This window comes from Muntiacus reevesi, chromosome 5 (genome assembly GCF_963930625.1).
Source record: "Muntiacus reevesi chromosome 5, mMunRee1.1, whole genome shotgun sequence".
In the NCBI taxonomy this organism is placed as follows: domain Eukaryota; kingdom Metazoa; phylum Chordata; class Mammalia; order Artiodactyla; family Cervidae; genus Muntiacus; species Muntiacus reevesi.
The window spans coordinates 115580529-115595426 of record NC_089253.1 but is presented as its reverse complement, the minus strand read 5'-3'; the positions used below and the strand labels follow the sequence as shown (position 1 = coordinate 115595426).

General features: G+C 53.4%; 1 protein-coding gene across 3 annotated transcripts in view; it reads left to right on the top strand.

Moving 5' to 3' along the window:
• VASH2 (vasohibin 2) overlaps positions 1–14898 on the top strand; it is a 40019-nt gene that overhangs the window by 22056 nt on the left and 3065 nt on the right. For all 3 annotated transcript variants that reach the window (XM_065936239.1, XM_065936237.1, XM_065936238.1), the window contains one exon: positions 2067–2182. In XM_065936239.1, coding sequence (XP_065792311.1) covers positions 2067–2182 — 116 coding nt within the window. The remainder of the gene's footprint in view (positions 1–2066; positions 2183–14898) is intronic.

Genomic DNA, 14898 nt, shown 5'->3' with positions numbered 1-14898 from the left:
TTTGCATTTACTACTTTAAAAACCAGAGCTAAAGTCCATGTGGGTTTTGTAGCTGAATCAAAGTCTTGGCCTGTAGTTCCTTGAGTTCTGTGAGTTAATCTAAACTGTTAATCACTGTGTACTAAGGCTCCAGTTTTTGTTCTGTTTTGTCCTAGTAATAAGAGTGGGCAATCATCTCAGTTTCTGTGAGACCTAGGGCTTTCCAAAGACATGAAACTTTCAGCATTTAAAACCAAGACAAGGACTTCCCTAGTGGTCCAGCGGCTAAGAATCTGCCTGCCAGTGCAAGAGACATGGGTTCGATCCCTGGTCTGGGAAGATTCCACCTGCCACGGGGCAGCTAAGTCTGCCCCACAGCTACTGAGCCCGAGTTCTAGAGCCCGGGAGCCCCCGCTGCTGAAACCTGGGTGCCCCAGAGCCGGCGCTCTGCAACAAGAGAAGCCACCCCACGGAGTGGGCCGTGCACCGCAGCTCAGGGATCGGACCCGGGTCTCCTGCTTTGGAGGCAGACGCTTTAACCTCTGAGCCACCAGGGAAGCCCGCACTGCAGTCAGAGGGTAGCAGCGTCCCTGCTTGCTGCAACTCGAGAAAGCTGGAACGCAGCAAAAATAAATAAATAATGAAATTTTTTTTTTTTTTTAAGTTAAAAAAGAAAAAGCCAAGAAAGTCTGAGGCAAACCAGGATGAGTGGGTCACCCTGCTGTATAATTTATCAGATTATACCGAGTCATGTTTTATCTCTGGCTGGCTTTGTGAGTTGCAAAGCCCTTGGGCATAAAATTCTGACCTGGTGTCACAGTAACAAACAGAGGAGCACACGTCCTGCTGTAGGTTTTATAAACGACACTCGTCAGCCCTTCTTCCATCCACCGCGTCACTGGCGAGGGGACAGGATACCTGCTTGTCCTTGCGCCTCCAGGGCTCGTGGAGTCACTGAGGGCTGTGTCTACACCGAGGCCCCTGGGAGAAAGGGATTATGCAGAATTCATGCTTGGTTGTGTTTAGCATCTGGAGACTCGTCATCTTCACTTGGTAGCACTTGGAATGGAGATTTATTTTTTCTAGCCGCACCATGAGCATGTGGGATCTTAGTTCCCTGACCAGGGATCGAACCTGGGCCCCCTGCAGTGGAAGTGTGGGGTCCTAACCACTGGAGACCGCCTGGGAATTCCCTGGGGATTCCTGATCCTTTGAACCCACTGTGTGCAGGCGTGTGGGCTTCCCGGGTGGTACTAGCGACTAAGAACCTGCCTGCCAATGCATTAGATGTCAGAGATGCAGAGAAGAGGGTTCCATCCCTGAAGGAGGGCATGGCAACCCACTCCAGTATTCTTGCCTGGAGAATCCCATGGACAGAGGAGCCTGGTGGGCTACAGTCCATAGGGTTGCAAAGAGTCAGACATGACTGAAGCTACTTAGCACACATGCATATGTGCGTGTATGTGGGCTGGAAGGATCCAGGGAAGAACAAACTGGCTTCTGGGGCAACATGGATGGGACTTTGTCTTCACAAGAGGGGGATTTACTGAGCAACCAAACAGCCCCAGGATGCTGAGGCATTGGGCTGTCTGTGATGGGGAACGGGCACAGGATCATCCTGTCATCCTCTGGGCAGTGGCCCGTCTGCTTCTTGTGGTGACCTTCTGACACCAGGTCAGAATTTTATGCCCAAGGGCTTTGCAACTCACAAAGCAAACCAGAGATAAAACGTGACTCCGTATAATCTGATAAATTGTACAGCAAGGTGACCCACTCATCCTGGTTTGCCTGAGACTTTCTTGGCTTTTCTTTTTCTTTTTTTTTTTACATTTTTTATAGTTTCATTATTTATTTCTTTATTTTTGGTCATGCTGGGTCTTTGTTGCTGCCCTCCAGCTTTCTCTAGTTGCAGCAAGGTGCCTCATGAGAGAGGCCCCTGGGTGGTGCAGACCTCCTCCAGGAAGTCTTCCAGCCCAGGGCCTTGGGCAGCTGGGATGACGAGTGGGCGGGGCTGGGATGCTGGGCTTTAGGAAGGCACAGAGGGTCCCTGGGGGAGCCAGCGTGGTGACTCCTCCTATCTCCTCCAGATCCTGAAGCCTGCAAGTGCCCACTCTCCAACCCAAGTGAGAAGCCGGGGGAAATCCCTGTCACCCCGCAGGAGGCAGGCAAGCCCCCCGCGACGGCTCGGCAGGCGAGACAAGTCGTGAGTAGTATCCCTCCCCCCCCCCGCCACGCCCCAGCTCAAGGCCCAGAGCATACACTCGTGGGGTTGTCCTGGCTTGGCATTCGAACTAAACGGTGATCTCCAAGAGATGGGCCTCTCGCACGGGGGACATCTCTGATGGAAAGGGGTCCCCCATGCATGTCACCCCCAGTGCTGTCACCCTCCTGACGGTCAGATGGAGACACGGCTGGAGGGATAAGCCCCAGACGCTGCGAGATGGAGAAGAGCCTGGAAGGAGCCCTGGCCTTAGGAAGCCGGGGTCTGGAGCCAGCTCGGCTGCTTACGGAGCTGTGGGGCCTTAGACATGTCATGCAGCCTTTCTGGACTCACATTCTCTCACCCCAAAAATGAGACCGTTACAAGGGATGAACTTGCCTGTTAATAGAACCTTAGCCCTCCGTGCCCAGTAGAAAGTGCGATCGCCCTCCGTGGATGGTGGCGTCAGAAACAGCGCTCGGCCTCCCCTCTTTCCTTGGCTGGCTGTACCCTCCTCTGTTTTATCCTCGAAGCTGGTGACTCCTCGCCTGCTTCTTAGATCAAAGTGATCCACTTAAGAAATGATAGACTGGAGGTGCTGAGGCTGCCCAAAGTAGCCAGTGATATTCCCCTGGCAAATACGTGGGCCTTAAGTACGCTGGGGCAGAAATACTGCCTTGATGAATACCAGCAGCCTGCTGTGTCTGTCACATGGGTTCTCACCATGGGGGGCCCCAGGGGTGCCGGGCATAGAGGGGCCCCAGCGTGTCTGCCCGTTCGCCTTGCAGCCCGGGCAAATGCTTGGGGGCGTCTTAGTTTCCTTATGCGTCAAAGGGGATCAGAATGCTTTTCCTGCCCATCTCACAAGGTACTGTAAGCTCAGGTTGGAAGGTGTGATAAGAGCGATTTGTGGATGGTGAACTGTGTTACACCGCATGTTGTTACTGTCACGGCATTCGTGTAGCGGGAGGAGAGTTTTAGTTTTCCTTTTCAGGGGAAGGAACCATGGCCCAAAAGATCTTGTGCTGTGTCAGTGACAGAACTGGGGCTGGAACCCAGGCCTCTTCACCCTGGGGAAGGGGGTGGGGGAGGAGAGCGTTGCTTCGGTCTGGGGAAGAACAGGACAGGATGGAGTATTGTCATTTCCAGGGCAGTTTTCCTGTTCATCTCTGTGCCGCCTCCCACTGCCAGTCCCAGGCTTCTGCACCAACAGCCAGGAAGGTCTTGGGACTGGAGCCCAGGATTTGAAAGGAGAGGGCTGAGTGCTCCTATAACTGAAGGTCAGAGTGGTTTTTTTTTTTTTTTTTTAATTTTAATTGGAGGATAATTGCTTTACAGTATCGTGTTGGCTACTGCCATACAACAACGTGAATCAGCCATAAGTATGTATGTCCCCTTCTTCTTGCGCCTTCCCCCTCCCACCCCACCCCACCCCTCTGGGTCATCGCAGAGTAGGACATGTTGAAGTCCCTGTATTATACAGTAACTCCGATGGTTTCAACATAGGCTTGTCCTTTTAGAGAGCAGGATGGCTTTAGACCTGTCATACACGGCCTCTGACCCTATTCCTGCCCCTCATGCTGGGCAGCACCCTTGATCCTGACCCTCCCCCTGTCTGTCCTCTCTGATTCAAACATCCATTCATTACTGTCACTGAACAAAGCAGCCGTTGTCTCAGAGGACTATAGACCTGGAAGCCCTTCCCAGAGGGTCACAGGACAGAGTGTAAGGGGCCCTACCCAAAATGGGAATCTATCTGGTGGCCCCTGGAGTGGGGGAAGGGTAGCCTTTAATCTGCATGGTTATCCTGACTGCCCGTGGAGGCCTGGAGGCCTGAGTCCTCTCCTGAGGAGCTCTCAACTCTTCAGCATAAAGTCTTGCTCTCCCCTCAAGACTCTGGCATCCAGAGCCCAGGAAAGCCTAGGCATTCTATCTGATTGGATTTGTGCACAGGATGGCAGTCGTTGGGTTTTAAGGCAATTCCTGTTAGGGTCATTTTACTTGGATCCACGGGAGCTTTGCAGTCCAAGGCAGATTACGTTTTTAACTGCAAAGAGTTACCGTGATTGCCCAGGGATGGTAAAGCCCATACGATCTTAGAAGCTGGTTGTAGAGACAAAAGTTGGAATGACAAGTGGCTGGTGATGGTCGTGGTGTTGGTGCTGGTTTGAGTGGAGAAAGAAGGGAATTTGAATTTGGACCATGGGATTTGAGATGCTTCTTAGGCATGGAGGAGGGGAGTGGGGGGAATGTCATAGAAGTTGCTGAAATGGCAGATGTGCAGTTCAAAGCTGTTGGGGAATAGAGATCCTGCCTCTAGAGCCATCTACTTGGAAGGGACAGTTGAAACAACAGCTGGATCAGTTTGCCAGGAAAGAAAGGAGAAAGAGGAAAAGAAGTGATGTCAGAGTCCTGAGTGTGTGAGCAGAAGACCCAGCATAGGAGATGGGGAAGAAATAGAGAGTGGGAGAAAGGGTCAGCGTGAAGGCATCCACCTGTGCGCACCGAGGACAGCGCGGAAGGACTTAGGGGCGATGTGGAGGTGGAAGTTGACACTGTATATCACGTGGCTCTGATGCTGCTGGGAGGGAGGCCGAGGCATCTGGTGGGAGTGGGGAAGCGGCTTATCAGTACAGGGTAAAAAATGAGCACACGGGGCCCGGCTGAGGAGAGATGGAAGGATTGTATAACCCTGTTCGCAAGGGCTTCCCTGGTGGCTCAGGTGATAAAGAATCTGCTTGCAATGCAGGAGAGCCGGGTTCTATCCTTGGGTCGGGAAGATCCCCTGGAGAAGGGAATGACTACCTCACTCCCAGGATCCTTGCCTGGAGAATTCCATGGACAGGCTCCTCTGTCCATGGGATCACAAAGACTCGGACATGAGTGAGCGGTTTTCACTTTAACGCTTGAGCTCTAGGAGGCGGGCTTGTTAACACAGATTGCTGGGCCCCTCCCCCAGCGGTTCTGATGCAGCAGATCTGGGCGGGGGCCTGAGAAGGTGCCCTTCTAACAAGTCCAGGGTGATGCTGGTGCTGCTGGTCTAGGGATGCCACCTGGAGAGCCAGCGTCTGGTCAATCATTGTGGGAGAACCAGGTTAGGGCTTGACCTTAAAAAAATAACAGAACGTCAAGTCTCGAAGGTCCTGGGTCTGCTGAGAGGGGCAGATGAGGCCATCGAGCGTGGATCAGGGGCTCAGCCCTGCCTAGTCCTGCCTGGGCCCCTGGGTAATGAGGTTGCTGTTGTGAAGTCAGAGGGTGTGGCCCTGGCGTGGCCCTGTGATTGGGCCCCACTGAAGTCACCCTGGGAGGAACCCGACGGGTCCTTCTCCCGGGGGCCAGATAGAGAAGTCCTGACCTCAGTCATCGCCCAGGCCATGCCCCTGCCCTAATCTCCGACTACTTTGTCACGCAGCCAAGGCAAGCGAGCACGCTGGCGCCTGAAGCGGACAGCTGTTAGATTGCCACGGATGCGAGCACACAGCCACCCTCCAGCGTCAGGACTCCCTGCCCTCCCGGGGCGTGGGAGTGGGCCTGGGGACGGGGAGGAAGACTGGGGAGAGGGCAGTAGTCACCGAGAGGTCAGGAGGGAAGACCTTCGGGGAGGCGCGGTTCAAGGCCATCACCCCTCTTCATTCCCTGAACTGGTCCCGGCTCCAGCCGGGCAGGCCCGAGGACCACAGAGGGTGACAGCTCTTGGTTCAGTGGAAATGCAGACTTTTCCAAAATGATGAAGAGGGGCTGCAACAAGCCCCCGAATCCCATGAGACGCATGACCCGATCCTTCTCCTTGGCTGAGCCCTGACTCCCAGGGGTCTTCATAGACTCCTCCCAAGGGTCAGAATTCGGGGAGAGGGGTTTCCGGCCCACAGCTAGGACCAGGCGGCCTGGGCTGCTTGACCAGCCAGGGAGCCCAGGTGGCTTGTGGGTTTCTGTAGACACTCTGATGTGAGCAAGTCCAGTAAGATCATGGTTATTCTTGGTGGAAGCTCCCGCTGCTGCTTTTCTCTGCTCGCAGCGATTGGAGGCCAGGAGAGGAATCTGGGGGGCAAGTATCTTGGCTAGAGCTTCACAGTGGATGGAGGCATTACAAGGGCTTCCCAGGTAGCGCTAGTGGTAAAGAGCCTGCTTGCCAACACAGGAGATTTAAGAGAGGGACGCAGGTTCGATCTTTATGTTGGGAAGATCTCCTGGAGGAGGGCATGGCAGCCCTCTCCAGTATTCTTGCCAGGAGAATCCTACGGACAGAGGAACCTGGTGGGCTACCACCATCCATGGAGCCTCAAAGAGTCAGACACAACTGAAGCGACTTAGCACGCATCCACGGAGATGTTACAAGGATGACAGCGTCTCTTCCACGGTTCCTCCTTAACCCTGACTTCCGGATTGCAGGGCAGGATGAGGGATGACAGGGGCCCCCATGCAAGAAGAGAGGGAAGAGGGATGCAGGAGATGAGAGTAACATGAAGGCTGCGGGAGGTGGGGACCACGAGACGCGCCAAGCACCAAGCTCCTCCCTCCCTCTCCAGATCCCAGCTTCCACCACTGCAACAGACTGGGACCCAGGACGGCCTGGTTCCTAGAGGTGTGTCTGGAGAAAAGCAGCTTCCCAGGCTCTACCCATGGCCTTCCCCAAGCAGGCTTTTCTCCAGGTATTCTGGCTTTTGGGCGAGGAAACGAGAAAGTAACAAATATGGTTATGATCCAGTAACTCGATCAAACTCCGGGCCTCTTCGTGTGCAGCATGATCAGGACCAGGAAGGGTTTGGTGACTGTTACTGAGTTGTTATTTCAGCACCACTTAATGCCAAGTCATTTCTAAATGTGGCGGGTGCTGCTGTGAAGCTGGGGAGTGGCCCCAAGAGGGGAGAGTTACCATAACAGGCAAGAGGCTCTTCAGCTGTGGGGTCCCAGCCCTGTCTGTGCGTGTGGATAATTTTAGTGGTTTTGTGTCCCCCGCCCCCTCCTCCTTGCAGCTGGGGCTCCTTCCAGCCCTGCATTCCTCGCCATTTTTGCACTTGTCTGAATAATCCTTCTCGAAAGGAGCATCAGTGTCACTGGGTTGACAGGACAGTCAGCTGAGAGGGAGGGCAAATGGCGGTGACTCCGTTAGTGTCAGCTGAGACAGCATTCCTTCCAAGAGAGAAACAGGGACTCCCACTCCCACCCCTCCGCCCCCCAGTCCTTCCGCCTCCTCTCTGCTCCTCTGGGAGTGTCTAAAGAACCTTTGGAGAAGACTCTTGAGAGTGCCTTGGACTGCAAGGAGATCCAACCAGTCCATCCTCAAGGAGATCAGTCCTGGGTGTTCATTGGAAGGACTGATGCTGAAGCTGAAACTCCAATACTTTAGCCACGTCATGTGAAGAGTTGACTTATTGGAAAAGACCCTGATGCTGGGAGGGATTGGGGGCAGGAGGAGAAGGGGATGACAGAGGATGAGATGGCTGGATGGCATCACCAACTCGATGGGCATGAGTTTGAGTAAACTCCGGGAGTTGGTGATGGACAGGGGGGCCTGGTGTGCTGCGATTCATGGGGTTGCAAAGAGTCGGACACGACTGAGCGACTGAACTGAACTAAACTGAACTAAAAGAACCTTCCACACAGAACAGTCAGGTTGTTTGCTGTGGTTCTTAAACAGAGAGAGAGCGCTTGCTATGTAGGTGAAAAAGGCCTCCGGTGAACTTAAAACCAGCTCCTTGAGGACAGTGGGCCTCAGTCTCACTGAGATTCTCAACAGGGGCCAGGGCGCCCCCTGGGGGAGAAAGGTTAGAAGTGCAGCGGAAAGGGAGAGTTTTTTAATGATGCTGCCCAAAAGTGCCTGGGGGCCCGGAGGGTGAATGTCATGCCAAGCTCAGGACCATTCCCGCCCCCCAGTAAAGAACCAGTCCACCTAAAATGCCCCCACTGAGAACCCCGAATGCTCCCTGGAGTCCTTTCCATCTCTGACAGTCCCCAGGTCTTGGTTTCCTTGTCCATGGGCTGAACCCGAGAGAGTGGTGGTGAGTGGACAGTGGTTTTCTGGCTGGGCTGCCTGTGTTCCCATGAAGGCAGCTCCTGCCAATCTGAGTGACCCCGAGAACATTCTTCTGAACTGGAGCAAGCTCCCTTAGGGCCCATGGGAACATCTTTATCTTCTCTCCCCGTCAGGCTTCTTTCCTCCCTCTGTCTGGTGCCCTCTCTTCTTTGCTGCTCATGCCTTTTTCTTCCTTTCGTCCTCCTCTTTGATTTCCCTTCTTTGTCATCCATCTCGAGGGTGGTCCGCGGCTCTGCTGGGCTCTGCTTGCCCCATGGAGACCCTCAGGGTCACAGAGGTTACTCAGCCCAGTGAGAGCTCTCCTTTCACTGCTGGGCCACAGCCGGATGAAGGAATTCCTGCCTCGTTCTGTCACCAGGCTCATGAAGGTGCCTCCAGGCAACGGGGCTGAGCGAGGCCCTAAGTCATTTCTAAGTGAAGTCATAATGAAGTCAGAAGTGGTTTGGGTCCTTGGTCTGATCACATTGAAGCTATTTTGAATGGGCCCCAAGAAGTCATTCTCTTTAGATTCCAAGTGAGGAAATCTCCCCGGGCAGGGGTGGGTGGGTGGGGTGGTGGTTGGAAAGGGGAAAATTCCCTTCACATGAATGTAGAGGAGACACAGGAAGCGAGAACTTGAAGGTTATGGAGGGAGAAGTCAAACCTCTCGGATGAAGTGGGGTTTCTTCAACCCAGGCGCCCAGAGAAGGCAGTTTCCAACTCAGAGGCCCGCCCTGCTTCATCCCCTGGGGGATTTCATGTGGTCCAGGGTGTCCAGAGATGCTTCAAGAAACCAAGATGAAGTGATGGGCCTTATTGAGAAAGACTGCCTCTGGCAGAGTGAGCCAGGAGCCTCCAGAGCTGACGATTTACGATAGTCACGCAGGGCTGGGGTTCCTCAGGGACTCTCTGCCCCAGAAAGGAGAGGTGACGTCAGAGCCGGGAAGCCATGCCTGGGAATCTCAGTGGCCTTGGCTCCTGGTCTCCGGCCAGAGCCTCCTGCCTGGGGAGGGCTTGAAAGAAAGGCCAGGGGGCTGGAGCTCTCTCCAGAGCCGTATCCCTCGTGGCTCGGGCCTGTCTGGTCACAAGCAGCCTCAGCTGTCTGCCCGCTCAGCTGCCAGCAGTGATGCCTGTGGTCCTGGGAAGGGAGGAATGTCAGAAGTGGGGGGGCTTTGAATGAGGGTGGCAGGTGGGAGGGAGCCCCCTCAGTGTTCCTCCCCGAGGCGTATCGAGTCTGGCCTGGCCTGACTCCTGCCCAACTAGACAGGAGAGGAGGGCCTTGGGTCTCCCTGAACTTGTGAATGCTGGGCTGATGCCACCCCTGATTTAATCTCTTCCACCCTCTTAATGTGGAGGAGAAAATGGCAGCCCAGTCCAGTCCTCTTGCCTGGAAAATGGTGTGGACAGAGAAAGCTGGCCGGCTGCAGTCCACGGGGTCACAGAAGAGCTGGACACAACTGAGCACACAGAGACACACGCACCCTTAACACCGAGGACTGAAAGGTTTAACGTTGCACCGTCGCGATACATCGCTTTCTAGAATCCAGAGACCACGGAGAGTCCAGCTAAGCTGGTCCTTGTGGGTGTGCAGTGTGTGAGGGTGTCACCTGTGAACACGGGCGTGTGCGCGCGTGTGAGGGGTGTGACCTCAAGGGAGGCAGGAGCAAAAAGCCTGGGCAGCCTGCCTGGTGGCCCGCGCATCCCTGTCAGGCAGCCAGCCCTGAACCCAGCTTAGCTGGGCCGCGTCCCTGAAGTATCTCACACTCGCCCGGGAGAAGGAAGGGATACATTTCCATTAGAAGAAGGGGAATGGCTTTTTGCTTCACTGACCGGCCGTTTGTCTTGGTGACCCCACGATCTGCAAGGTGCTTGGCACAAAGTCTAAGTGTGTTGATTTCTCAGTGTCCGGCTCTGCCACCCCATGGACTGTAGCCTGCCAGGCTCCTCTGTCCGTGGGATTCTCCAGGCAAGAATATGGAGCGGAATGGGTTGCCATTCCCTGCTCCAGGGATCTTCCTGACCCAGGGATCGAACCTGGGTCTCCTGCATTGCAGGCAGATTCTTTACCGTCTGAGCCACCAGGGAAACCCAAGGGTGGCTTAGTAAATTCTCGTGAATGAGGAAGTGGTACCCAAGTTCCAGGAGCCCTGCTGGCTGACTGCCCTTCAGGCCCTCTGACCCATCCTGTCGAGTGACGGCTTGGGGGCTAGGGGTGTGAGGAGAGGAGATGCCCCAGACACAGCCCTTGTCCCAGGGAGAGGGAGGGACCTGGGTGGTTTAGGCGGGACCCTCTAGGCTTTTCCTCCACTTACGGCCTCTCTCCTGAAGCCCAGTCTCACACAGACACACCAGCTCTTTCAGCCCCAGGTTGGGCTGTCACCCCGCTCACATCCCCAACATGCTCCATCACTTTGTGATTCCGAGGCTGCTTGTGGCTTCCCTGATGCCGCCGTCCAGTGTAGCCAAGCGCTTTTTGGCCCTGAGGCTGCCCCAGGTGGGGCACATAGGAGATGGTTCACTGTCCCCGAACCGTCTAGATGCAGTTAGCCCATACTAGGGTATGTGGTGAATATCAGTGGCACGTCCCACAAAATGCTTTCTCTATGGAACCACAGAGAGGAGGTCCTCTCCCGACCCCCTCCCGCTCTGCAGAGAGCCGCTGCGCTGGCTCCCGGGATGCAGGCCTGAGGGTGGACCTGGGACCAGGCCGTCAGGCAGTCAGCCTGGTTCACGCTTAGATACAGTGACATTGACATGACGCTGGGACAGTCCATTTCTGTGCGGAGAGAAGTGCCCCCTCCTTCCTTCCACAAAGTGCACCCAAGGAAAGCTGAAGCCCCCACCCCACGTCCCCTAAAATAGAAGGCGTCTGAGAGCCTTTCAGAGGGAAAGGCCTCCTTGTTTGGACTAGGGAAGGATTTGGAGAAATACATTGTTCTAAAATAATAACCCTGGATCTGATGTGCAAGGTTCTGGGCAAGTGCAGACCCAGCTGAATCATCATCCTGGGGCTTGTGTTTCTTAAAAATAACCCCCCTTGCAATATTCTAATTATAGCTGGGGGAGCACTCGGAAGGGCCTCGCCACAATAGCTCCCCCAGCCCTGGCCCTGAGACGAGCTGGCGAGGACTGAGCCGTTGTTTCTGGCTGGGCTCCCAGGCGGGTGGCATGCTGCGATAACCCACTTCTGCCCTTCGCCAGGCCAGGAAATCCAGCCAGTGTTGCCATGAGAGAGAAGGGTTTCACCTTGCAGACAGTTCGCCAGGAATCTCAGTTTAACTCATTTTCTGCCAGTGTTGTCGTTCAGTCAGTCGTGTCCGACTCTTTGGGACCCCATGGACTGCGGCACGCCAGGCTTCCCTGTCCTTCACTGTTTCCCAGAGCTTGCTCAAAGTCATGTCCATTGAGCGGGTGATGCCATCCATCCATCTCATCCTCTGTCGTCCCCTTCTCCTCCCGCCTTCAGTCTTTCCCAGCATCAGGGTCTTTTTCCAATGAGTCAGTTCTTCGCATCAGGTGGCCAAAGTATTGGAGCTTCAGCTTCAGCATCAGCCCTTCCAATGAATATTCAGGGTTGATTTCCTTTAGGATGGACTGGTTTGATCTCCTTAGAATCCAAGAGTCTTCTCCAGCACCACAGTTATGCCAATGGTAGCCTTTTTTCCTCCTCCCCTGTGTTCAGGGCCGTCGTGGGAGGCAGGAGGGTGGGATACAGAGGAAGGAGACGACTTAGTCCCTTTCTGTTGGAAGGCCCCACGCTGTCTGTTGTCGCAGAACCAAATTCAGCTGTACAAGTAGGCATGTTCCCCAAGTGACCTTCAAAGATAAGGTAAACCTCTCCTATATACAGAAAAAAAAATCTTCCAGTTAATTCTTAGAATGTTTGTTCATGATGGCTTGCATTCTGGCTTAGGACTTAGTTAAAATAAAAATATCCCATCACAAACCTATCATAATGAAATCCTATCAGCCGTTTAGTAGGAACTAGACCAGCTTCCCTGGTGGCTCAGTACTAAAAAATCTTCCTGCAATGTAGGAAATGAGAGTTCGATCCCTGGGTGGGGAAGCTCCCCTGGAGAAGGAAACTGCAGCCCACTCCAGTGTTCTTGCCTGGAGAATCCCTGGGACAGAGGAGCCCGGCAGACTACAGCCCATGGGGTCGTAAAGAGTAGGCCATGACTTAGCGATTAAAAACAGCAAAGGAACTAGACCAGAGTTTATTGAGAGGTACAGAATATTCAGCAGTGGGGATCTGCAGATGAATTTACTTGATCTGTGCTCTAAAGTTGTTTGCAGACTCTGAGGCAGACTCAAGAATTATGAACCTTTGGGATTCTTTAACCTAGTGGACCCCAACCTTTTTGGCACCAGGGAAACTTCATGGAAGACAGCTTTTCCGTGGACCAGCGTGAGGTGGGGATGGTTCAGGCAGTAATGCTAGTGGCGGGGAGCAGCCGCTGGCTCCCTGCTGTGTGGCCTGGTGCCTAACAGGAGTTGGGGACCCCCTCCAACGATGAGATGGCAGAGGATGTGGAGCAAGGAGCGGTGCATTGTGGGGAGATTTCGTCAGAAAATCCTTCACGGGGAAGTGGCATCGGGGTTGGTCCTTGAAGGGATGAGAAGAGACATGCGGGAGGCAATCCAGAAGCCAAGATGCAGAGACAAGAGTGGCCTGACGTCTTCCTCAGATGCTTGGGAGGATGCTCTGTGTGGGGAGCAGGAGACCGAGGGTCAATGTCATTGCATCTTGATCAAGGTCATCCACTTTTGATTCTGGAGGAAAATTCTTGTCTTGCTAACCACGTGACTTTGAGCACGTTTCCAAACTTTCAGGGCCTCTCTTTCTTCCTCTGTCAAATGGATGGTAACAGTATCAGCGCCGGAAGGCCATGGTGGGAATGAATTCGTGTAAGCCCCTTAGAACAATGCTTGGCACAGAGTAAGCTATTTATAGTGGTGGTTTCTCAGCAACTGGGGGCTTGGAGGAACTGGCGGAATAGTTAAGGAAAGGTTTAGAAAAAAAGAGGCCAAAGGGCCCCAAGGCAAAGTGCATCTGTTTTCAAGGATGCTGAGAGCAGAACGTGGTAAAGATAAAGGGAGAAGTTTCAGGAACATAGAAACTTGAATAAAAGGTGAAAATGCTCTTCCTTGCGGCTGAGAGGCTTCAAGAGGAAGCCAGGAGAGTGGCCAAGAAGTGGCAGAGCAGGTGGCGTCCGAGTGGCTCGTGCTTGTGGCCCGTCGCTGCAGGGACCCCAGGGGAGCCCTTGTTAGGGGTCAGCGGGAGGGGCTTGTTCGTTCCTTGACCTTCCTTGTCACCTGTCGTGCCATGGACTTTCCAGCAGGCGCTGTTGGTCGCAGAAACGGGGGAGAGAGAAGAGGCGAGTGTGGGTTTATCCCAGCCCCTGAGAAACATTAGGGAGCTGGGGTCTTACTGGCCTTCGTCTCACATATGAAGGGCAGCACCTTCAGAGTTTCAGGAGGAGGAGAGGTGTGACTTGGTATTGAGGAAAATGCCAGGACAGGAAGAAAGCTTGTGCAAGAAAGGCTCGGAAAAGTGAGGCGAGCTGATTGATAAATGCTGCGAGGACCGTGGAGCAAGGGTTCTTGTTAAAGCACGAGGAACTGCTTAACCTTTGGAGGCAGTGGGAGATCTCAGAGCCGCCATGGCTCAGGGCCCACGTAGTGTGCGAGATCCCAGGGGAGAAGACAGACTCTCAGAGATGGTTTTCTGGACTTCATTTTAGATGTGGCTGCTTCTCTGAAAGGATTCTGGAGCACTTGCTCGAACTTGTTCTTAGTCCGTATACTAATTACTCAATACCGTTACTAGTATCATGTCTGAATTAGCTGCTAACTAGTGAGTTAATGGCTTCCCTGATGACTCAGATGGTAAAAAATCTGCCTGCAATGCAGGAGACCCAGGTTCAATCCCTGAGTTGAGAAGATCCCCTGGAGCAGGGAATGGCTACCCACTCATTTTAAAAATGGGAAAAAAAAATTGTGAGATAAATCCTGAGAATGCTTAGGCATGATCTTATGTCGGGAAGTCTCCTAGGAAGTAGTTTTAATGAAGACAGGTGATGAGCTGCTAAAGGAATTCTTTCCCCAGCTTGAAGTACTTTCTTGTATGACTCCCGTGAATGCTTGAGTGTAGTGTCATATTGCAAAGTACATGAGAAAATGTATTACATTTAGGGAAGAGAGGCGATTTGCCTTGGAATGATTTTCCACATGGACATGCTTTTTCAGATGAATTCTGAAAGTTTCATCCTAAGTTTATACCTTCAAGCCTGAAATAGAGACGGACAATGTCTAGGAGAACCTGAGTCACCCCAGACATCTGGGAGGCGCTGAGGATGCCAAGGTTTCTAGGAGCATTTGGTCCAGGTGCTTAGTTCTGTTGTAGTCGAACTTTAGACCCTTGCAAGGGTTACAGATACGTGTCAGAGGTTACAGTGTGACCAAATTCAGGCTTGAAGTTAAACAAACTCATGCAGCAACCTGTACCTTTCATTTTGAACTCTACATTGAAAACCTGTTAAAAGGCTCCTTAAAACCTATACAGCTGGACTTCAGAACAAGAAGTAGAGTTGGGAGCCAAGGCTGGTGGGTGGTGGGGTGCGCGGTGGGGTGTGCTGTGGAAATACCCAAAGGGTCGAGGGCCCTGACAACAACGCTAAATGATCTTTCTGTATCCCCTCCCCTC